This window comes from Artemia franciscana, chromosome 15 (assembly GCF_032884065.1).
Source record: "Artemia franciscana chromosome 15, ASM3288406v1, whole genome shotgun sequence".
NCBI lineage: Eukaryota > Metazoa > Arthropoda > Branchiopoda > Anostraca > Artemiidae > Artemia > Artemia franciscana.
In genome coordinates, this window is record NC_088877.1 from 9,227,739 (window position 1) to 9,253,106 (window position 25,368).

The following is a 25,368-nucleotide window of genomic DNA, read 5'->3' on the forward strand; positions in this document are numbered from 1 at the left end:
AATTTAAAACCTGAAATTGCAATTTATCACAAGATTTATTGCCCCATTTCTTAATCTCGCACAAACGTATGATTTTGTATATTAGAACAAGAAAATTTGGGATAATGAAAACTAATATTTCTAATTTTGGCATGCTGTTAAGCTTTCTTAATAAAAACAAAGTACTTTCCTTACTAAGTTTTTACTGAAGAAACATATCTGCCAACTAAGTTTGAGAAACTACAGGCAACGCTAAAGTGTTTTTTTGTTTTAATTCATCTTTGTTAATAAAACTATTTCTTGCAGAAACTAAAAAAAAGTAATCTTTATGGAAAAGGTTTCTGGGAATGGCCTTTGTTATTGCCCTTTGTGACCAGCTATTTGGTGGAAAAGAGCCAATCGATGATGTGGTTGACAAGTTGAATAGGAAATACACAATTGTTGTATTGATGGTATTGACAGTTCCTATATTTACCAAACAATTTGTTGGAGAGCCTATTGAATGCTTTTCACCAACATTTTTTACTGAAGCACAGTCAAGATATGTCAACTCATATTGTTGGACATCTTCAACATATTATGAGACATACACTAATGGAGCGATTGGGGATGATGACAGTCAGATTAATAGTAACGAAGTGAAAGTTAATTATTATCAGTGGGCTCCATTGATTTTGCTTGGAGAAGCATTTTTGTTTTATCTTCCATTTCTTCTTTGGAGGTTTGCTTCTATTAATAATGGCGTATCTTTAAGCAGAGTGGCAAAAAAGTTGGGAAGAGTCTCAGATACGCCATTAGGTCACCCAGATCGACAGTCTGTACTCAGTGAGTGTTGTGAACTGATTCAAATTTTGACTCAAATTGATAGAGGTAATCGGCCAACATCAATTATTGCTGGATCTACCTTGACGATTCTGTACCTAATGTCAAAAGTGTTATATATTGTGAATGTGCTTATGCAGTTTTTATTATTGCAATTATTTCTTGGAGAAGGATACTGGAGTCACGGATTTAACATTCTTAGAGTTTTATTCCGAAAAAATGAATGGTGGTCAAGTCCTCATTTCCCCCTTCAGACACTATGCAAGGTAAGTGATGAGAACTACTTTTGTTTGCTAGCTTGTTAGCTCATCTGAATACAGTTGCCATCTTTAGCTAGCAGAACTAATTGATAAGCAGCAGTTTAATTAGCTTGCAGAAAGAACTGATATAAGCAAAATTGTTTTTCTTATTTAAGTTTTGTACTTTTTGTTTACCTTTTTTGTATTCTGATTCTATATTTTTTTAATATTCTTTCTTATCCAAATAGCTTATAATGAAGAGTGGGCCCTGTAATGTTTACACTGATCACTACTGTAAAGGAAAACTCGAATCTTATCCTCAGCTTTGTAACCCTCCTTTGATTTTCATATTTTCCTAAGTTTAAATTTTTTTAAGGTACTAAGACCAAACTACAGATTCAGAATGATTTACTTTCTTAAATCAGAGATGCGACACTTTTCATATTTGGGGTCAAACCAAGGTCCTGCGAAAGGCCTGCACACCATGACGAAAAAATTAATTAATACTTGCTATTTCTTAATGCTCTGAGTAAATGAGACGATTTTTAGCTTTCAAAGGTGTGAAAGATCTATGGTTAAACAGCGGTATTAGTGGTAGATCTGATGTATTAGAATTTATAGTCATAAAAACTGAAAAATGAAACTTTTTAGTTGCCATTTCTCATATATTTTGTGGGATCGGAGGTAGGATAAGCAAAACGACAACGCTAATGTGAAGTACTTGGGAAGGTTAAAAATCACATAATTGCAAAGAACGTTTTTAGTCACTTAGTCTGTGTTAGAATACGTAACTTGAGCCTGGGACCCTCCTCTAGGTGAGTGCCTACACTGTCAGTTAAACACTATAGCCGGCCATTTCTCGTTCTCCACTTATTGCTTGGGACCCTAGCTCCAGAAAAAATAAGCGTGAAATAACTTTTCCTTCAACTCTGAACCGAACATCTCGAACCGAGACCATCTCGGTTCTACAAGAACCGAGAACATCTCGGTTCTTGTAGTATCTAACATCGACAAATAAAACTGAACAGCATCGGTGTCAGTTTTTCCCACGGAAAGCAGAAATAAAGCATAGTCTAAATTAGTCCAAAATCGCACGCCCTTTTCATAATCATAATTTTCTAAAATCCAGAGGTCAAATCCCTACCTTACCCTGATTACTCCATCGGAGCCCAAAGATTTCACCAGCTCGTTATCAGACCTATCAACACTGGTTTGTCGGGTATGGCACTCCATGATTAAGAACTGACGGAAAAATCTCGTGGGTACGACAACTTTGAAAAGTTTTTCCATTAAGGACCATCTTAAGATTCCCCACGTATCTCGTGTATATTTTGCCTCCAATTGAATCCGTGATTTCTCCACGACCGCGTGTATCCATGCAGTTGATGGTTTGAACAAAAAAGATTTGGTTTGGATTTGCTCTGCGGTATTTTCTAATGGAGTATAATTGGAGATGTTTTTACTTTTTTTCCCTTGGAAAATTCCACCACGTAATTCATACTCTTGGCTGTCTATAGGACCATTTAAGGGCCTTGCCGCTGTACCTCGAGTTTGCTCTTTTCGAACTTTCTTTCCTGCATCAATCTCTTTCGGCAACTAGCTATGCTCTGTCGTTGCTGTCTTAATAAGTTTTGCTGTGCGGTCTTGGTCTAATTACTAAGTCATTTCCGAATGTGGACCAGGTAACTGACTACCGATTCCGACTCACCTTTTTTCCTCTCCTCGCTCTCCTCTCCTAACACATCTGCTCGTCTTCTGATGATATGCCAATAGATAAGGTTGAATGGCAAGAAACACATTGAAGCCTATTTTGTCACCTTGTCGGCGAACAAAAGATATGGAACACACTGATCCTACATCTTCGGTTCATCTCTGACAAATTTCTTTAGCGTCTGCACAAAACTTCCGTTTAACCTCTCAACCAATCCATCTGTCTTTAGATGGTAAGTGCTAATACGAATAGCTTTGACATCATGAGCCACATAGAGTTTTTGCATCGCTTAGGATATGAGGTTACTTACATTGTTAGTTAGGAGATTGAAAAGTATCCCCACTCCAAAGAAAAACGTGAATTGACTTGAATCTAAGTATCTTCGTTTTCCGTATATCTTTATAAGTCATTCTAAATACAACTAAGGATAAACACATTATTTGCCAAATTGCAATCTTTACAACTTATATAACTTCGCTATTCTTCGCATTAATCTCAGACCCTAAGGCTTTCACAGAGAATATAAAGTGTGTTCAATAAGAAGAAAAATAATTTTCAAGAATATTACCTATTCCCAGGATTTCCCACCTCTTTCCCCCTTCCCCATAATGTACAAATTTGGCAAGTTATCCAATAACGGAAAACTCGTGATGGGAGAACACATTTCCTAAGATTGAATGATGTTTAATTAAGTAAAATTAAATTTATCAAACAGTGAAATTTCATACGAGCAATGAGATCAAAGTAAAAATAAACATTAATTACGTAACCGCAGTTTTGTATAATTCAATGAAAGGTATTCTAATAGGTCCAGAAAATAATTTTGGCCTTTTTCCGCTTTTAAGAGGCCAATTAAACGAAAAACTTATGTGTTTGTACAGTAAAATAAAACTACACGGAGGCTTTTCTTAGGTTTTGAAATTTGTTGATCCACTTTTTATCTCATCTACAAAATTATATTCTGGCTGCCTCACCGAAAAGATGTAGCCAAAATGGTCTCCACAGTTTTGGAGACTAACAATTGGGAATTTTTTTTAGTAGCACTAGTATATTCTAGTTTTCATAAATTTGTTAATGTTCTCAGCTGAAAAAGAATATGTTTTACCAGCAGTCTTTTTTGAAGAAAAAGGAAAATATCTTATTTTTTGCAGAAAAGACATTGAGAAATCCTTTTTTAGAGAATAGAAAGAAGAGTGCAAGATTTCGATATAAAACAAAATAGTTTATAAGAAAAATCTTAATTGTTTACAAAAAAATCTTTAAAACAGAAAAATAGCGCCAAGAATACTTTGTGAAGTTGAAATGGGTTATTTTTTAAATCAAATGTTGCTACCATAAATAATTATAGAACAGTGACAGCGGAAACAACTGGTACAATAAATAATCGACATTAAAAAAAAAAAAAAAAAAAAAAAACTGATGTGTTCGAATTTATACTCATAAAAATTGAAACCTGAAATGTTTTAGTTGCCAGTCCTTATATATTTTTTTGAGGGGGGAGGGAGGGAACATAAGAAAAACGTCAACGCTAAGGTAAAGTACTTGGAAAGGGGAAACATCACAAAATTGAAGGAACATGTAAAGTCACTAAGTCTGTGGTTGAATGGGTAACTTAAGTCTAGGACCCTCCTCTATGTGACTGCCTACATTATCGCACGCAGTCAAAATCTGAGCCTTCTCAATTTTCACAAAATTGTAGATTTCTCAACAATTCTTTCAGAATTATACCATAGCACTAGGATTGCCACTACCCAAGAACGAAAGTCAAAATCTTATTGGCAAAAATATACTAACAAAGGAAAAAAATGTAATATCAAAATGCTGTGCACATTTTACGTATCACACAAAACACACTATGCCAATAATTGTTGCCATTTTCTAATAACAAAACATCCTTTGGTAATAGTTCGGTTTTAAATACTTCTTTATTACTTCTAAGGTTCTACTGGTATATTTGCTACCTTACTTACCATTGTATATTTGATATTGCTTTTCTCACAGAATAAAGTGAGAATTATAACGGAGCAGCTATAATATTTTGGCATAAGTCTATGTGGAACTATTAAACATTGCCTTCTTTACGGACGTGTAATCTGTAAAGCCCTGTCTTCATCATGGCTTTTTCAGGCGAAGCTGGCCGATTAAAAACGGCTTTTTGTTCTTCGAAAAACAAAATTTCCTGAAAAAAGCATTCCAATGTACCTCAATTGCCTGTTTAAGCCTTAAAAAGTACCAATAGAGACTGAAGCTGTGTGAAAAAGTAAAAAAGGCACGGGAGATTTTGCCTGAAAAAGCCAAAATGATGAACCGGCCTAACAAGGTTGTTACCGTTGTCACATGGCTTAACCTAACTATTTTAGTGAAACATCCTTCTCATATGTGTTTCGTCATAAAAAATTCCAAGCTCACATATAGCTGCATGTCAAAATTTATATTTCTAATATTTTTGGCTGAGGTTAATTTTCTTTTTTTGAATTAACTGTTGTAAGTATACATGAAGCACAAAGAGTCAATCGAGTGCTTTCGCATTATGACGATTGATAATGTTTTCACAAGTGCTTCAACAACCTCGCAAATCATTACCAATAGACGTGACCAGGTGATTTTCTGACTAATCTGACTAGTCATATCTCAGAGCAGATGAAATACGGCTAAAACCACAATGTTGTTTTTATGAGACAAGCCTGTCCTTTGTCTGAAATCACTTATGTAATGCAAGGAAAATTATATAATGCCCAAAATATCTAAAAGCTGATATTAGTCTTATTCCAATTAAAACTAATCTTTTTAGGTGAAAGCAGCCAACCAAGGTGTATTACAACAATACAACTGTCAATGCGTTTTGCCTATCAACGTTTTTAACGAGAAAATCTTCTCATTATGGTGGTTCTTCTGTGCTGTTTTACTCCCGACAACAGTAATTGGAGTCTTTAAGTGGTTTCAGTTGATGAGACTCTCCCAAAGAATTATCTTTTTCCGACAATACTTGGAGAGAACTAAAAAGGTAAAATAATTAGTAAGTACGATTTCAGATGAAGCAGATGACAAAAAAAAACAGGGATGTTATTTCAATTTTTGATTTTAAGATCATTTTTCTTGGGTAAAAGAAGCAAAGGGAGCAAAATTCAAGAATCTTCGGCTTTACCTTTCTTAATTGAGTCTCCTAATTTTTTATGACCTTTAATACGAATCTGTTTATATCGCTAGACGGTACCACTGGTCCACCCAGTGGCCAAATTTTAACAAAATTCTCATTAATTAAAAAAATTAAGCTTAATTTATTAATTGACTAAGATTTAAGTTTTATTATTTTGTTAATGTATTATTTAAATTATTTAACTATAATTAATTTTTTAATTACTACTATTTAATTATTTTTAGTATGCTTTTATTTCCTTTATTAGTTAACAATTTATTGATTAAATTTTCATTTATTAACTGTTCCCTTTGCTTTAGTTTAATTAATTTGAAATCAATGATAATATCCGTTAGATTTTTTTTTGAAATTTTGTGACCCTAAAATTTATGTACTCGATGCAAGTGCCCCTCTGTCCCCCCTCTAAAACAGCTGGGGTCCAACTCAAATTTAATACGCCTTGGCGCATCAACATAAAAAAGGCTAATCTTAAAAAGACCATAGTTTCTCAACCTGGAAAAAAACAAACAGAACTGTAGTAACGAGCGACCCGGCTCAATAGTAAACGAAACTCTAAAAAATCTTAACTATCAAGAGTTACTAGCCTGAGAAAATTTGCCTAATTTTGAAAAATAGGGTGAAACACCCCTCAAAAGTCATAGAATCTCAACGAGAATCTCACCATCGTATTCAGCGTGTCAGAGAACGCTACTGAAGAAGTTTCAAGCTCCTGTATTGTATTGTATTGTATCGGATTAACGACGCTTCTTGACTACTATGGTCCCTGCGTCGGCCCTGCAGTGCATTCCTGCAGCATGATTCGACCTCTGGGTCCCGTATTACCAAGCTAAGGTCAAACCCACTGCGCCACCACAGGACAGTTTCAAGCTGCTATCTACAAAAATGCGGGATTTCGTATTTTTTGCCAGAAGACCGATCATGGGTGCATATTTATTTGTTTTTTGTTGTTTTTTTTCTTTTCCCAGCGCTGATAGTATCAACCCAGTGGTCCTAGAATATTGCAAGAGCGGTCACTCTAATAGAAATTAAAAGTTCTAGTGCCACTTTTAAATGACAAAAACAATAGAGGGCACCTCCCACGCTAAATTTTTTTTCACAAAGTAAACGAATCAAAATTTTGAGATAGCTATTTTGTTCAGCATAGTTCGAAAAACCTAATAACTATGTCTTTAGGGACGACTAACTACCTCGCAGTCCCCGGGGGAGGGGCTGCAAGCTACAAACTCTGAATAGTGTTTACATATAGTAATGGTTATTGGGAAGTTTACAGACATTTTCAGGGGGATGTTTCAGCTAGGAAGTCGTGTGGTTGAGAGGAGGGTTTTACGTGAGAGGATCTTTCCATGGAGGAATTTTTCGTGGGATAAGAGAATTTCCATGAAGGGGGTGCAGGATTTCCTAGCATTATTTAAAACAAAAAACAGTGAAAAAATAAATATGAAAAACTTTTTTCAACTGAAAGTAAGAACCAGCATTAATTTCAATTATTTATTCTACGGCTCTTGGGCTTCAGGGGTCATTCTTAAGGAACTCGGACAGAATTTAATATTTAGTGTAAAGAGCGAGGTATTAGCGAGGGGTCAAACCCTCTCATATACGTAAAAAATGTACGAATATACGAAAATATACGAATATAAGTTCGTTACGTAAGTTAATTCTTAAGTTACGGAAATTTTTCAAACAGTTCGTGGTAACGAACTGTAGTAACGAACGACCCGGCTCAATAGTGAACAAAACTCTAAAAAACGGAATTTTAATACTAAAAGATACACAAAAAATTGGATTTTCATGCTGATTTTAAATATATAAGTTTCATCAAATTTAGTCCTTGTCATCAGAAGTTAAGAGCCTGAGAAAATTTGTCTCATTTTGGATAATAGGGGAAAACACCCCCTAAAAGTCATAGAATCTTATTTTTTTCCAGGGGTCATCGTCTCGATCAAGTGGTCCTAGAATGTCGCAATAGGGCTCATTCTAATGGAAATAAAAGTTCTAGAGCCCTTTTTAAGTGACCGAACGAATTGGAGGGCACCTAGGCCCCCTCCCACACTCATTTTTCCCAAAACCAACGGATCAAAATTCTGAGATAGCCATTTTGTTTAGCATAGCCAAAAACCATAGTAACTATGTCTTTGGGGATGATTTACTCCCCCACAGTTCCTGGGGGAGGGGCTGCAAGTTACAAACTTTGACCAGTGTTTACATACAGTAATAGTTATTGGGAAGTGTAGAGACGTTTTCAGGGGGACTTTTTGGGTTTGGGGGATATTGAGGGGATGGGGCTATGGGGGAGGATCTTTCCTTGCAGGAATATGTCATGGGGGAAGAGAAATTAAATGAATGGGGCGGAGGATTTTCTACCATTACTATAAAAAAAAAACAATGAAAAAATAAACATGAAAATGTTTTTTTTCAACTGAGAGTAAGGAGTATCATTAAAACTAAAAACGAATAGAGATTATTACGCCTATGAGGAGTTCTTCTCCTCTTAAATACCTTGCTCTTTATGCTAAAGTATTTTTAGTAATTTCACCTATTTATTCTACGGCCTTTCTGATTCAGGGGTCATTCTTAAAGAATTGGGACAAAACGTAAGCTTCAATGTAAAGAGCGAGGTATGAACGAGGGGACAAACCCCCTCATATACATAATACAAATACAAGAATACAGAAGTTCGTTACGTAAGTTAGTTCTTTAGTTACGTATATTTTTTACGAATAAAAATGTTCGTTTAAAGTTAAACGTTCAAGTTGCCTTTTTAAGTAACCGAAAAACTGGAGGGCAACTAGGCCTCCTCCCCCACCCCTTATTTTTCAAAATCGTCTGATTAAAACTAAGAGAAAGCCATTTAGCCAATAAAAGGATTAATATGTAAACTTCATTTTAATAATTCATGTACGGAGAGCCAAAATTAAACATGCATTAATTCAAAAACGTTCAGAAATTAAATAAGAAAACTAGTTATTTTTTACTGAAAGGAAGGGGCGACATTAAAACTTAAAACGAACAGAAATTACTCCGTGTATGGCTGTTCCCTTCTCAACGCCCCGCTCTTTACGCTATAGTTTTTTACTTTTTAATAAAGTAGAATTGAGATAAAGAGTCAAACTTTAGCGGAAAGACCGGGGGGTTGACAAGGGAACAGCCCCTTTCATGCACGGAGTAATTTCTGTTCGTTTCAAGTTTTAATGTCGCTCCTTACTTTCAGTAAAAAAAAAACTAGTTTTTTTTATTTAATTACTAATAAAAATGTTCTTTAAAAAATTAAAAGTTTTAGTTGCCTTTTTAAGTTAGCAAAGGATTAGAGGGTAACTAGGCCTCCTCTTCTACCCATTTTTTTTCTTAAAATCTTAGTCAAAACTAACAGAAAGCCATTAAGCCAAAAAAATTAATAGGCAAATTTCGTTTTAATTATTCATGTGTTATCCAATTATTCTTGGCGGAGAGCCAAAATCAAAAGTTGCATTAATTCAAAAACGTTCAGAAATTAAATAAAAAAACAATTTTTGTTTAACTGAAAGTAACTTAAAACGAACAGAAACTGCTCCGTATATGAAAGGGGCTGTTCCCTCCTCAACCTCTTGCTCTTTTCGCTAAAGTTTGATTTTTTCTCTCAGCTCTACTTTTTAAAACAGTAAAAAACTTTGGCGTAAAGAGCGGGGCGTTGAGGAGGGAACAGCCCCTTTCATATACGGAGTAATTTCTATTCGTTTCCAGTTTTAATGTTTCTCCTTACTTTCAGTTAATTTTTTTTTATTTAATGAAGCATAAGGGATCTTGCCTCGTCAGAGAGAATTAGATAATTAGCTACAAAAGATGATTTTGAATTTTAATTACTACATTTCAATCAAAAGTACGTAAGCATAATTATATGAACACATAAAAATGAAAGCTTAGATACTGGAAAGACATCTGTCGATCAATTACTAATTCAATTATTACACCTGATGATTCACTATTTGAACTTAATGATGACAGGTACAGGTCCTTTCGAAATTATCGTTTGATAAAATCAATCAACTAACATTTATGGCTTTGGTAAGCTTATTACCACCTATCATTATCCTGAATACGAATCAGGTTGGCCTCAGAGAATATATAAGATACCTTGTTTTTATATCAAGTCACTGCTCGTTTTTTGCACCAAATCAAGAGTTAGCATTTAGCTATACTTTTGTATCTAGTCAGAACTTAATTTGACACCAAAAACCAGTAGCTCTGATCATGATAACCACAAACGTAAAACGTTGGCGGTTATTAGTGGCGAGATGATGGAGTTCACGCTTTTAGCCTTTTTAACATTTTCAGTAAAACAGTTTTCCAAAAGTTTTTATACGATGCCTTTAGGGGCTACGGGAAAAAATTCAGCAAAATTACATGTAAGGGAGGCTGCTAGATTTTGGATTACTTCCAACCCTTATAAATTTCTCTAGAACTTTCTATTTCCGTTCGAATAACCCCATTCCCAAAATTTCAATGACCGTCTGTTCAATTTAAAATTTGCTGGAGAAAGAAACAGGAAAATATAACAATGGAGAAACATCTCTCCTTGCCAACTTTACTACTGAAACTCCGAGAAACGTTAAATATCGTTATAAAAACGTTCAATACAAACGTTTAAAACGTTCAATACAAATTTGCCGGAGAAAGAAAAAGGAAAATACGACAATGGAGAAACATCTCTCTTTACTATGCAAACTCTACTGCTGAAACTCTGAGAAACGATAAATATCTTTATAAAAAGGCTCAATACAAACGTTAAAAACGTTCAATACAATTTTGCCAGAGAAAGAAAAAGGAAAAATACAACAATGGAGAAACATTTCTTTTTACTAAGCCAGCTGTACTGATGAAACCCTGAAAAACGTTAAATATCTTTATAAATAAATCCAATGCAAATGTTAAATACGTTAGAAAATATTCAGTACAAATTTGCCGCAGAAATCAAAAGAAAAATACAACAATGAAGAAACATCTTTCTTTACTAGGCCAACTCTACTACTGAAACTCTAAGAAATGTTAAATATTAATTAAATAAAACTTTTAAAAACTTGCCAATACTTCTAGAACTAATCCACAAAAAACTATACAAGTTAATACAAACACAAAGTGAAGTTAGAAAAAGGTACATGACAAGTTAAGACTAAATTCAAAACGCATATATTAGCTTATATAACATATCAAGTTCTCTACGACAGGATACAAATGTGAATGAAGAAGTGAAAGCCAAGTCAAACAAAAAGAGCACAACAAATAATTGAGCCAGACTTAAAAAGAATGAAAATGAAAATCTTCAGGTTTTTAGAGGGGCTAGGGCGTAACTTCAATCTAATGAAAATATAGTTTTTGGGTATTTAATATATAGCTTTTTTAATACTGCTCAAATACTGCTCAGACATCCTGAGCGTTTTTTTTTAGAATTAACATTTGTAGTTATATCACATTATATTTATATATTTATACATTATATTATATTTACATTATATTTGTAGTTTTCATTAGCGTTTGCAATCTTTTAAACCTCATCCTTTTAAGTTAGAACATCGATTTGTTCAACAAACTTTTTAGTTCAAAGTATCTACTTACTTCAGAAGGAAATAGCAAACATTGAAATAACTTGTGAACTCTGTTTAAGTGTATAAATTATTTCATGTTCTTCCTTGTCTTGTTTAGATTATGAAAACATTGGGCCAAGGATCCGTCAAGTAATATTCTTGAAGAAGGAAAACCTCAAAGAAAACTTTCTCATTTTCTATCTCCTTAGTTACACCTAGCCTATACTAAAATCAATTCTTTCAAAGGATTTGGGTGTTTTGGGGATTTTTGTTTATTTACAGCGGAACGATCATAATTACAGAAGGGAGTCATATTTTGGAATTTTATCTCCACATAAAAGTAAACGATCCCATTTAGAAAGTCTTAGATATACGTCGCAATTTCAAAAGAAGATTTTGTGCATTTTAGACCTGTTAAAAAGGAAGCTTTTATATTTCATAGATACACACTATATATAAAAGATGTATATACTATATGAAAAAAAAGTTTAACAGAAGCGTTTATTTCTACCAAAGAGTTCTGCATCTTTTATTAGTTCAGCTCTGAAATTTCACATCTTTGATAACCCAACCATTTACTTCTTTTTGGCTAGTAATTCTAGTTAGTAACCCATCTAATTAGGGATTAGCAATGCATCAAATGAAGCAATCTTTTGGCACCTAAAATTAGCCGTCCTGGCTAAGTGGTTGGCGTGGTGGTTTGAGAATTCTTTGTCCAAGGGGCACGTGTTCGATCCCCGTCGTAGTCAGTTATTTTATTTGGGACGGGGTCAGTTGCGAGACTCTGGAAGCTCAGCCAGAGTCGGCCCAACTGTACATGGGTTCCTGGAGAAATCTAGGGAAGATAAGTCGATAGAGGATTGGATGAATATGCGTATTACTTACTAAGACATACTTAGTAAATAGTACATAAGCACATACGTAGTGCTTACGCCTTGTACATATTTAGAGGCTTAGTCAATAAAAATTAGTACACCGCAACAATAAAAAGGATTCAGGGGATCATAATAAAGAATAGGTAAGACATCAACCTGAACCCACACCTAATTTATGCACTTAGAAATACGTGAGCGCTCTACTAAAATATTGTCCAAGTTTTATTTTTTGTTTAGCCAGTCTTACGCAACCTTATTTACATTGGTGAATCTAAAGTTGATTGTTTTATTTGGTTACCTCTATACAAGGCTGTATCAAGTGGGGGTGCAGGGTTTGGCCCCTTCCCCGTTAAATTAGATAACTTTGAAGACCACACTGCCCGTATTTTTAGAATTTGCTGTCCAAAATTCATTGAGGAGGAATTACTGTTGTTAAAAGAAATTTCACGTCGGCTCTTTCGGAACATATTTATAATTATCCAAATCATTTTATTTTGTTTGAAAATGTTTCTTTGATTTCTAGGGGCCAAAGTTTAAAGCAAATTTTCAGGGAATAATTCCATAAACAGAGATACAGGTGAATTTGGATTGAATTCCATTTAGGATAATTTACTGAGGTCAAATAAAGTAAATATTACCTCACCTAAGAGCTATGACCTCTGTTCACGTAATATGTCAGATAAATCTAATGAAGCGGAACCGAAAAGGTGAAAGAGATTTGCTTCCGCTGTTGCATTGAAAAAAATAAGAGCAATAAAATATATGTAATTAGTTTATTAGGTATAAATTTTGTTTGTTTTCATTGATGTCTTTTAGTTTTACTGCTGATAATGAACACTGTATATGTGTTCAAAATATCCAGTCAAAAAAATTTATATCTGTTCACTGTCGATTAAAAGGTTTCCTCCCTATTTTGAACTGTTATACTTTCCCCCTGAAATTTTTGTCCAGCTCGTAAACACGTAACAAAAGTGCATTGAAAATTTTTCGATGTTTTAAAAGCTTTTTTTAACTCCCTCGCCCCCTACCTCCCAAATAAAAATTCTAGATACACTTCGACTTCATAATTCACTTCATTTTGAAAGGAATTTTTTGCTTTTAAGTTTATGATATTGTTTCACACATGATCGCAATTGGATGTCTATCCACAATGATCATTTAGGATTGATTTTAGTGACTGGCTTGTTGAAGCTCTAGTTTGCACACACCTTCGTGCTATTGAATAAGGGTTATGAAAAAAAAGATATTCTAAATCCCAATGTTACGCAGTTTTAGATAAAATTTAGAAACATAATACAAAGAGCTGTGAAATATCTATAACAAACAAAAATACCAAAGGAGAAAGACCTGCCTCCTCTACCGAGATCAACCGATAAATCTAGTCTTCATGATATAGCGGAAAAAATTGCGCAATATCAAGAATAATAGTCACAAAGTAAAAGAACCTCCCAGAGGCTGCCAAGGTTAAGATACTTCGAATTATAGTTATGGAAGTAAATCCGTTCAGAATGCTGTAACACGCCGTGCAAGAGAAACATGTGCTTTGCAGAAAGGTAGTTAAAAATAAAATGGTGGAATACAAACAAAAAAAAATTAAAAAACGTCTGCATTTTGTCAAGTAGTTGCTCATCATTGGAAAACCAACATCTGTTTTTGCATCTACATCCATTTGAATACAAATTCAAACTTTTCAAGTTGTACCATGAAAATGTTAATTTTACAGGTTCCATGTGAAGTATCATTTGAGATCGCTTCAAATATGGTAAATCAATTTCTAACTGTTGACTCTTTTACAATTTTGAAACTGATGGAAAACAATTTTGGACCAACTGTAATAACAGCCGTGATTTCAAGGCTGTATGATATGCACAAGAAAATCAATAGAATGAAGCTTCATGATCAACTTCAAAAGTATGTTTTTTTATTTTTTTAGAATACTATGGGCTGAATAACATTTGCTACAAAATGCCTCTGCTAAAAAAAGCAAATAACGTAGTTCATTAATTTTCGCAGCTTAGTCTCGGTCTCGTGGTAGACAATAGTTTGCACAGGCCAGAAATTTCTCAGGGTAGGTGGTTTAAACAAATTTATGCAATATTGAAGAATAAATTCCTTAATTTCTAAGACATGTAAACTCTACTATAAACCGTCCACGAGTCAAGCCACTGGAGGCCAGCCAAATTGGTACTCTCTCCTTTTCCTTTCCAACCTGTGTAAAGGATCTTATCGCATTGATTCTAAATGTAATTTTCTATCTCTTCCTACCTTACTCTAGGAACTCGGGAGAAAAAAGTTTGAAGACGGCTTGCCATCTTGTTTCTTTTAAGGATAGTTTTTTTTTTTTTTAATGAATCAGGGCAAAAGCAAAATTATTTCTTTTTTTAACATGTCCTTATTGCTAAGTCTGAAACCGTGTATCTTCTGTGAATGTATTATAGGCATATATATGTATTATAGGCATAAGCAAAGAGCGTTATGGTTCTAATTTGTTATTCATTCGTTTCTCCCAGGCCACTTTGGATGTAAGGAGTTGTCATAGAAAATTTGGAGGGGCCTATTTGTCGGCAAAATATAGTTTTTAGTGTTCTTTTTAAGACTCAAAAGTAAATGGAGGTCAACCAGCCTCCCTTCCATGGCCTTTTTTATTCCTGGTAATATACTCCCCACCCACGGCCACTGATGCACGGCCTGCAATTTATATAAATTATCTTTGGTTTATTGTTGGGAAAGGGAACAAGCTTGATCCTGGGTGTCTAAAATAACTAAAGGTATTTAAGTTATTATTCAATACAATAGAATACAAAATACAATTCAAAATGGAATTACAATACATTTATTCCCCCTCGAAAGGCTCCATGGCCAGGGATACAAGGGGGGTACAAAAAAAATACAAATAACCACTACAATAAAAGCAATATAAATAAGTGGTATACAATATAAGCAACAACAACAAAAAAAAGAAAAAAAAGAAAACAACGAGACATACCTGAGCATAGAGAACATACCTGAGGCCTGGGAGTCAAAGTGCATAGAAGAGAACCATACACCATGAACAGAACTGAGGGGACATCAGCTCCTCACAAGAAAATAAAAAGTTATTCTATTTGATTCTTTATTAAATGACCCTTAAGAATCCTTTCAAAAGTCCCAAATGAGTGGCATTTCTGTACTGAAGAAGGTAGTGAATTCCAGACCTGTTGACAAGCAATGAGGGGATTGAAATCTGATCAAATGGTAGGGGTATTCGGAATGTAGATATTATTTGAAGAACGAAGGCTATATGGAGCTGAATCAGAAATAAACATAAGAGTTTTCTGAAGAGATTTTGGAAGACTGCCTTTAAGCTGAAGAAAGACAAAAGAAGCACAAGAAATAATGTAAATAGACCGTAGACTTAAGAGCGGTGTTGGTGAAGAACGGTTGGTGTCCATAACCAGACGTCGTAATTTATTATACATAACAGAAAGTGACCGCAGCTTAGACGGAAAAGTAGACATCCATACAATGGGGCAATATGAAACATATGACTGGAAAAGACAGAAAAAAAGAAGTTTCAGAATAGATCAAGTAAATGTGTGTTTAAGTTTTCGAATGATACCCAAACTCCATGAGACCTTAACCCTAATCATGGTTGCATGGTTTCTGAATGAAAGATTCTCATCAAGCAGGATATCAAGAAACCGGACCCCCCGATTCTCTGGTCTACACAAGGAGCCTTGTGACACCTGAAGGTGTGTAAGCTGAGGAAAAGCTATGCAAATTCGAGAATAAAATAAGAAAATGTGACTTAACAACATTCAAGACCAAGTAATTCGTATTAAACCATGAAATAACTCTCTCGAATAATGCCACAAAATTAGGCTTTATATTACATTCCGTCCTCCCAATGGTCTCAAGAGTGGTATCATCAGCAAAAGCAACAAGAAAATCTTCGTTAGAAGTAGTATTGGAACACGACCGAGCATCAGGACGACACAACTTGCAGCATGCCAGAGGCCTGGTGTTTTTTTTTTTTTTTTTTACCGCCGAAATCAGATCATTAACATAAATCAGAAATAAAATGGGACCAAAAACAGATCCCTGAGGAACGCCATAAATATACTGCAAAAGGGCTCCGGAAAAGCAGATCTTCTGAAATAAGCCTACCAGAAAGATGTGAATCAAACCAAGAAAAAGCGTTTGATCTTATACCAATATGCGATAGTTTCCAAAGAAGAATCCGATGAGTCAAGGAATCAAAAGCTTTACGAACATCCAAAAATAAAGCTGCCGGGATACGACCAGAATCTATTGCCGAATGAATGAAATTCGAGAAAGCTGCACAAGCATGCTCCGTAGAGTGACTCGCTCGGAATCCAAACTGGAAATCATGCAAAAATTCTTTTGCATCCAGAAAACTAAGAATCCTGGATAGTATAGCCTTCTCAAAATTTTTGCTGAAAGCAGATAGGGGAGAAATTGGCCTATAATTAGCAGGACCACTCCGAGAACCACCTTTATACAGCACTATAACCTTAGCTCGCTTGAGAGATTCAGGGAAAATTCTTTTTTTGAAAGACAGATTGACAAGCTTAGTCAATGGTGACAGAATAGCAGGCAGAATGGCACGGATAACCCTTGTAGGAGTTTTGTCTGGTCCTGAAAAGGATGATCCTTTGAGAGCATTCACGATACGAGCTACCTCAAATTCAGTAAAAGAATTCAAGACCATCGACTTTAAACATGAGGGTTCAAGAAAAGCTCTGAAATCGCAACGAGAAGTTGTAGAGCTTGCAGAGGAAGCAGTTGTCTTCCCTCTATTAGCAAAATAAGAGGTAAGCTCTAGCTTAACATCTGCATCTCCTTGAACGGTTTTACCATTGAGTATAAGCGTTGATGGAACTGAAGGCAGATCAGGAGTAGGTCTAAGAACTGAGTTAATTAAATACCATGTCTTCCTAACATCCTTCCCACATTCAGAAAATTTCCTATGATAATACTGAGACTTTGCCTTCCGACAGAGAGAATTCAATATACTTCTATAGGTCTTGAAACTTTTGTGATGAGCTACAGATGATGAAGCTTTGCAAAGCTTCCACAAATAATTTTTCCTTTTTCAGCTTTTATGGAGACCTGAACTCATCCATGGATTCAGTGGTGCTATCCTTTTCGAAGTATGGGTCGTTGGACCCTGATTGCAAATTTCCAGGATTCCTTTTTGCACTAAATCATAAAAGGAATCAAAAGAGCGGTTAAAATCTTAATCAGAAACCAAACTACCCCATGGTACATCAGCCAGACGAGAATTAAGTAGACTTAGCTCAGTATCACCATAACGGAAAAATGAGAGAGTAGATGGTGATGCTATACGCTGAGCTTGATCATCGCTCTTATATTGGGAAATAGCGGGAAAATGATCAGAAATATCACTAACCAGCACCAAATTATCTACGACATCTAGTGACGAAAAAATATTATCAATAAGAGACGCATGCGTGTCTTTAACTCAGGTTGGTATACAAACTGAAGGTAGAGTTCCCGAAGAGAGCATCATCGACAAAAAAAAAGCTGAAGCAGAATTTTGATCCAACAGGTTGAGGTTAAAATTACCCATAAGGATTAGTTCATAGGGATGTTTTTGGACTGAGTCCAAAACTTCTTCCAGAATTTTCAAAAACGAAGGAATAGATCCTCCGGGGGACCTATAAACCAAACCCACAGCTAAATACTTAGGTATAGACTTAATCTCAATAAAAAGGGATTCAAAGATTCTTTCCTCATTTCTGCTCAAATCACTTCGGACATTATATGTAAGAGGATCAGCAATATAAAGGACAAGGCCACTTCTCGCCATCTGTTTCCTATTCAGCCTCTCCATCCTGTATCCCGGAATATCTAAAAGGATATCCTTTTTTGAATCTAGGGAAGTTTCACATAATCCTATAACATCAGAAGTTCCTCCACTGACGATCAATTTTAGCTCATCAAAAGACGAGGAAAGTCCCTGAATGTTAAGATGAAGCACAGAGAAAATACCGTCACGTTTAGAGGAGGCAGAACCATTTAAATGCGAAACATACTTACTATTATTAGCCGAAATAGAATCAATATTCTTCAGATTTCTACTTCCAATTGAATTATTAACTATATTTTTAATATCTAAAGGATTATTTTGTAATTCAATTAAACGTTCCCCCAAAGAGTTGCTACCAACCTGGTCACCAATAGAAATCGTCGATTTATTCATGGTGGATGGCAGTTCCGCTCCATGACCAAGCCCACCAGACCAAGGGTATAAGGAAAAAATACAAGGAGAAAAAATTAAAATAGTATAATCGAGGTAAGGATAAACAAGAAAAAGCAGGGAAAGAGAAGGAAAAAGAAACAAGGAAATACCAAGAAATAAACAAATAATCAGCACTGGTAATTTAATTGTGAAAGAACCTTGTATATACCAAGATATGAAATTTATCATAGGAGTCATTAGCTCACAGTTTTACGGTTTTTAGGGCAGTAAATGCTGTAGCACATATGGCCTGGAGCTTTACAACTAACACAAACAGGAATGTTCTCACACGGGGATTCAGATTTAGACTTATGGTCACTAGCTCCGCATTTCTAGCACAGGGTAGTGTTTGTGCAGTTTGCTGCAAGGTGGCCAGTCATATGGCAGTTAAAGCATCGACGAGGCAAAAACACAAACTCCTGGGGGGCAAGTTGTTCAAAACCGATTTTCACTGATTCCTGAAGGAAATGGTCTAAGTCTTTTCTTGATTTGAAATACACTTTGAATGTGCGTGACGCGCCACACTTAGCTGTTTTGATACATTTTGGGATTAATTCCTTCAGTGACGAGTCGACTAGTTCGTCCGGTACTTGTTTAACAACAGCAACAAAAGCAGACTCCTTAAGTGTAGCATTTAGAGTGGGGTCAGAACGCTTTGCCTTTTCAACAATTAGACTAGCGGTTTCAAATAGTTCGTGGTAACGAACTGTAGTAAGGAGCGACCCGGCTCAATAGTACACGAAACTCTAAAAATTAGAATTTTGATGGTAAAAGATAAATCAAAAGAGTCAGATTTTAATGCTGCTTTTAAACATATAAGTTTCATCAAATTTAGTCTTTGTCATCAAAAATTACGAGCCTGAGAAAAGTTACCTTATTTTGGAAAATAGGGGAAAACACCCTCTAAAATTCATAGAATCTTAACGAAAATCACACCATCGCACTCAGCGTATCAGAGAACCCTGTAGCAAGAATTTCAAGCTCCTATCTACAGAAATGTGGAATATCGTGTTTTTTGCAAGAAGACATATCATGAAATGGGTTTTCCCCTCCGCAATCCCTCGCTCTTTACGCTAAAGTTAGACTCTTTGTCGCAATTCTAATTTTTAAAACAATTAAAAACTTTAGCGTAAAGAGCGAGGGATTGCGGAGGGGAAAACCCATTTCATATACGGAGCAATTTCTGTTCGTTTTAAGTTTTAATGTCGCTCCTTACTTTCAGTTAAAAAAACTAGTTTTTTTATTTAATCTTTAGACGAGACGACAAGTTTCCATTCATTCTTGCCGCGGTGTAGCTCCGATACATCGCTGCCAGGGCTAGGACAAAGACTGTCTATAAATGCTTGGCACTTTTAGCTCTTTTGGAAGGTTTTTTAGCATTATAGCATACGAGGGTTTAGGCATTGGGTCATGACTTTGAGGTAAGACCAGTGACTGGTCAGAGAGGCTACTTGAAGGGTGAGATATGTTTGCCAGAACGCTGTCCAATTTACGCGATAACTCATTGATCTTGGATACAACTGTGGTATTTACGGCCTCTCCTATAGTTGGGACTTCGCATGGACTAAGAATAACAAATTTTGGGATTTTTAAGTTTTGATTGGCAGCAGCAACTAAAGTTTTACAAATGTTAAGAATATTATCTTCATCTTTAAAGTGAGTCACCATTCTGGTTGTAACACTTAGTTCAGCATAAAGAACTTTCTTTGCTTGGATGGTGGTATCGCGATCAAAATAAGCGACAAGTGCCTTTTGGAATAACTCTTGCCTAACTCCATCAGTTAGAGATCAGCTTAAAAACTTCAAAACAGGATTCAAAATTAATTTTTCTTCCATTTTACACTGACCAAATGCTTTCTAGAATTAAACTGCCTCACTCCTTTAATCCACCTTCCCCCTCTTTTCCTTTTCTTTCCTCTCCCTCTCTCCTTACATTCAATTTAAGTCCACAGAATATCAAATATGTGAAATCAATAGATGTAGACACCTTGATAAACCGTCACACAAGTTTTAATTAAAAACTGGTATTTTGCCAAATACTGCGAGATCTAGCAAGTGGGATTAAAATTCATACCTTAGTATGCCAGGGCATACTAAACTGATTCAAAAGACACTATATGCATCCAAGTTTTAAAAATGGACGTATCTGCACAATATCAGGGACGGCTAAGGGTATTAAGTTGAAACATTTAGGGCATGTTGGGGAGGGGACTTTGAACTACATTAAATTATATTATATGCATTCAATTTGTGAAATGGACGTATCTGCACTAATTCAAAAATGGCTAAATTATTTAGTTTAATTTACATGGCTCCCTAGTAGCTAATGCGCAAGTATACATCACTATGCGAAATTTTGAGAATCATCAACTGAATCAATTTAAAATAAATATTTACATTAACCATTGATCTTATGAGAACTATGTGACTTTTCGGAGTTCAATCGTGTGGCTTTAGCTCGGCTGAAATAGGAAAGCTCGATATAAAATTTCTTGATGTTTTTAAATTAATTGATCAGCTCAAAATTATCAGTCAACAGCAATTTGGCCTTCTTTGGAGCAAAATTGTTGTTTGGTATGACTAAATATCAGAGAATGCCGTGGCACAATTCACAATGGCAGAGAACGCCACGGCACAATCTTTCTCGTTGCACAATCTTTTTGGATACTTAAAGAAGGTACTAAAACCGTTAATTTTCGTTTAAATCAGTCCTCTTTTTCCCAATGGCCATTAGTTTAACATAATCACTCCTGGGAAAAAAAATATAGAAAATAAAAACATATCCGTGATCTTTCTTCTTGGAAAAAAAACAACAACAAAATTCTGCATTCTTGTAGATAGGAGCTTGAAAATTTTACAACAGAGTTCTCTTATATGCTGAATTTGATAGCGTGATTTTCATTAATATGACTCTCCTTATTGAGGGGTTTCCTCCCATTTTGAAGATCAAACAAATTTTTTCAGGCCTGTAGTTTCTGACGGTAACTTTAAACGCAATAGATTTTCAAACAGTTCTTGGTATTTAACCAACTGTACGTAGGGAAAGACGCGGCTAAATAGTAACCGAAACTCTAAAAGCACAGGTTTGATTACAACAGATACATTAAAAGAATTGAAGTTACATGAATAATTGAACTAAGTTTGAAAGAATTGAATTTTTATCCCAGTTGGTCCTTTCGAAACCATGACCCTAGGAGATCGGGAAAAGGCTCATTTGATTGGAAATCAAAAAGTTCTGACTCTCTTTTTAAGTAATCAAAAAGATTGGTGGGCAACAAGCCCTTTGGTGCCCCTTTTTTCCCAAAGTTATCCAATCAAAATTATCACAAAACCATCTAATTCTGTATAGTTGAAAGGTCTGATAACTATACTTTTGGGGATGACATGACCCCATTAGCCCCTAGAGAAACGGCTGTGAGTTAGGCAATTTGTCAATTTTTGGCACATAATATTTGTTATTGGAAATAATCACAAGTATTCTTAGAGGGAATTTTCGCAAGGGTATTTTCCAGCAGAAATTTTACATGGGGAGGGGAGAAGATTTCCTGGTAATGTTTGAAAGCCCATCATAAATTAAAAAAAAATTAACTGAAAGTGAGGAGCAATATTAAAGGTTAAAACGAACAAAACTGATTCCAAATAGTAGATGGGTTGCCCCCCCCCAAAAAAAAATATGGCAGTGTTGCTTCTAAATTAAATGTATTTATATTTTTTTTTTCATGACGCAGAGGCTGAGCATCTCTGATCATTGTCTTGCTTATAAACATTATTAAGTTTCTTTGCCCAATTTTCAAAAAAGGAGTAAATACCCTCAAAAGGTTCGCGATCTTAATGAAAATCACACCATCAGATTCACCATATCAGAGAACTCTACCGTAGAGTTTTCAAGCTCCTATAAAGATAAATGTGGAATTTTGTATTTTGTTAGAAGAAAGATCATGGATTCGTGTTAATTTTTTTTTTCTCTCTCTAAAAAAACCAAACAAAACAACAACAAATTTGTTGTAGGACCGTATCGAGCCAGTGATTATAGAAGATTGGAGGAGAGTTAATTTGACTTGAAATCAAAACTTTTAGTACTCATTTTAAGTAACCAAAAAGATTGGAGGATAAATAGACCCCTTCCCACACCCCTTTTCCCCCACAGTCATCCGATCAAAATTGTGAAATAGCCATTTTATTCAGCACAGTTGAAACAGCTGATAAGTATGTTTTCGGGGATGGCATGAACATCCCTAGTTCCCGAAGAAAGGGCTCTAAATTACATAATTTGCCCATCATTCATATTATTCCATACTAGCTGTTGGGGTGGCGCTTCGCGCCACCCCAACACCTAGTTGGTGGGGCGCTTCGCGCCCCCCCAAGCCCCCCTGCGCGCGTAAGTCGTTACGCGCCATATTAGTTACGCGCCATTGTAGTTGTGTCCCTGTGTCCCACCTGTGAATATAGATAGATTTATATATGTGTTTCAAACTACGTAAAAATTGCGAATATACAACATTCTTGGCTTTCCCATTGTCTGTCCATATACAAAGCCGTATGTACTAATAATGACGTCATATGCAAACGCTCTTTTTACAAACAAACAAACATGCATACACACAACTCGTTTTTATATAGATAGATAGATAGATAGATACAATACAAATTAACTACGTAAAACTTGTGAATATACAACAGTCTTCGCTGTCCCATTGTCTGTGTTGCAATCTTTTAAATTGAAAAAGCAGATCCGTTGGAATCATGGGAATGCGAGGAATAAGAACAGCCTCACCCTCATAAGGCCCTGTCAAGATTGTGGCCTCTATTAGGTTTTCCATTGTTTTTTTTTACGGCAAGTCGCGTGCCATTGCAAAGCTTTGGTGGGTTGATATTTCTTAAAAGTATTATTGGTACGCCTATTTTTAGTTGTAGCACGTGTGGTGGAAACCCTGAAGGATCTATGGAATTTAAAAATTCAGATGGATAATTAACCGCTTCATTTGGTTCCGAAATACAAATTAACTGCGTAAAACTTGCGAATATACAACATTCTTCGCTGTCCAATTCTCGCTGCATATAAATAGATTGTCAGGTTTACCGACCCTCGAACATGCAACGTACAATTGTCCATGGGAAAAACAATCAATATTAAGATCAATACCACATTTTTTTAATGATTGACCTTGAGCTTTGTTAATGGTGATTGCAAATGCTAATCGAATTGGGAATTGCAATCTTTTAAATTGAAAAGGCAGATCCGTTGGAATCATGGGAATTCGAGGAATAAGAACAGCCTCACCCTCAAAAGGCCCTGTCAGGATTGTGGCCTCTATTAGGTTTTCCATTGTTTTTTTTTACGGCAAGTCGAGTGCCATTGCAAAGCTTTGGTGGGTTTATATTTCTTAAAAGTATTATTGGTACGCCTATTTTTAGTTGTAGCACGTGTGGTGGAAACCCTGAAAGATCTATGGAATTTAAAAATTCAGATGGATAATTAACCGCTTCATTTGGTTCCAAAACTGTGTCGACTGACTTGTAAAGGACTGCCTGGTCTTGAATCTTGGTCAAAACAATATTGTTGATTTCGTGGACGTCTATATTTTTGGGTGCGAGAATCGCTCTTTCACTTAGCCATTTATTATTTTTATAATTTTTTAGAATATTCGGAAATACTTTTTCAATCAATTCATTTTTGGACGTCACTAAATTACAGAAATCAGCAGGTAGTTGTATACGTCCTGAAATTGAGTCTATTGGGAGCTTTCCGTTTCCCATTGCCAGCAATTGATCTGAAAATGTTTGACCAGAGTCATCGTTTTGCAATCGGACACGCATATTTGTAGTTAATTTTAATGTTTTTACGTGTGCCCATAGACTCTTTGAGCATCTTCATCAGTCATTGTAAACTTAAACATTAATAGATTTCTACGCGAACATATGTCTTATATAACTTGAATGACGTCACCTTCAAAGCAAAAATGACGGCAACTAATTTCATGACGTCAGCCGAAACATGACGTCACCTGATCCACAGATCCACAGACAGACAGACAACTTATTTTTATATATATAGATATATGAAGGGTTGCCCCCCTCCCGGAAAAAGAAAGAAAAAAATTGTGGTAGTATTGCTTCTACATTAAGTGTATCGATATTTTTTTTTCATGTTGCGGTGGGCGAAAGCTGAGTTTTTTTTTCTACAGAAACTACAGGAATTTTACAGCTACAGCATAGAAAAACAAATCATTAGGCTCTTTTTTTTGTTTTATTTTGCTCATTTGCAATTGTTTTGAGATTGGCATTTTGTTCAGCATAGTTGAAAGGTCCAATAACTATGGCTTTTCGGATAACTTTATCCCCCATAGCCTCTGGAGAAAGGGCTGTAAGTTGCCAAATTTTTACATTGCTTATGCCCAGTATTTGTTATTGGGAAATATAAAGACATTGTGTTTGTGGGTGGGGGGAATAGGGTGAATTTTCAGCTTGGGGGTGGAATTTCTTCTGGAGAAATTCTCTCTGGGGGAGTTCTGAAGGATAAATTTTCCTTAGAGCAGTTGCAACAGGAGAAATTTTCCGTAGAGGAATTTTCCGTATAGGGATTTTCCACGGGAGCAACTTTCCACCCGGGGGCGAGGTGAATTCCATGAAAAATTTCCATGGAGGGATATTTCGATATGATCTAAAAAACGATCAGAAATTGAATTATTTTTAAAATGAAAGTATGCTAAGGAGAATTCCTTAGGCTTAAGAGCCCGTAAGAAATTTTCCAAGAACTTTCACAGA

General features: G+C 35.5%; 1 protein-coding gene across 1 annotated transcript in view; it reads left to right on the plus strand.

Annotated features, from left to right (window-relative positions):
* Positions 1 to 296: 296 nt before the first annotated feature.
* Positions 297 to 25,368, plus strand: part of LOC136036017 (innexin unc-9-like) — a 35,265-nt gene continuing 10,193 nt past the window's right edge. Inside the window, exons 1-3 of the mRNA XM_065717939.1 lie at positions 297 to 1,067; positions 5,543 to 5,755; positions 14,062 to 14,249. Of these exons, the coding sequence (XP_065574011.1) occupies positions 327 to 1,067; positions 5,543 to 5,755; positions 14,062 to 14,249 (1,142 nt within the window). The 5' untranslated portion in view covers positions 297 to 326. The remainder of the gene's footprint in view (positions 1,068 to 5,542; positions 5,756 to 14,061; positions 14,250 to 25,368) is intronic.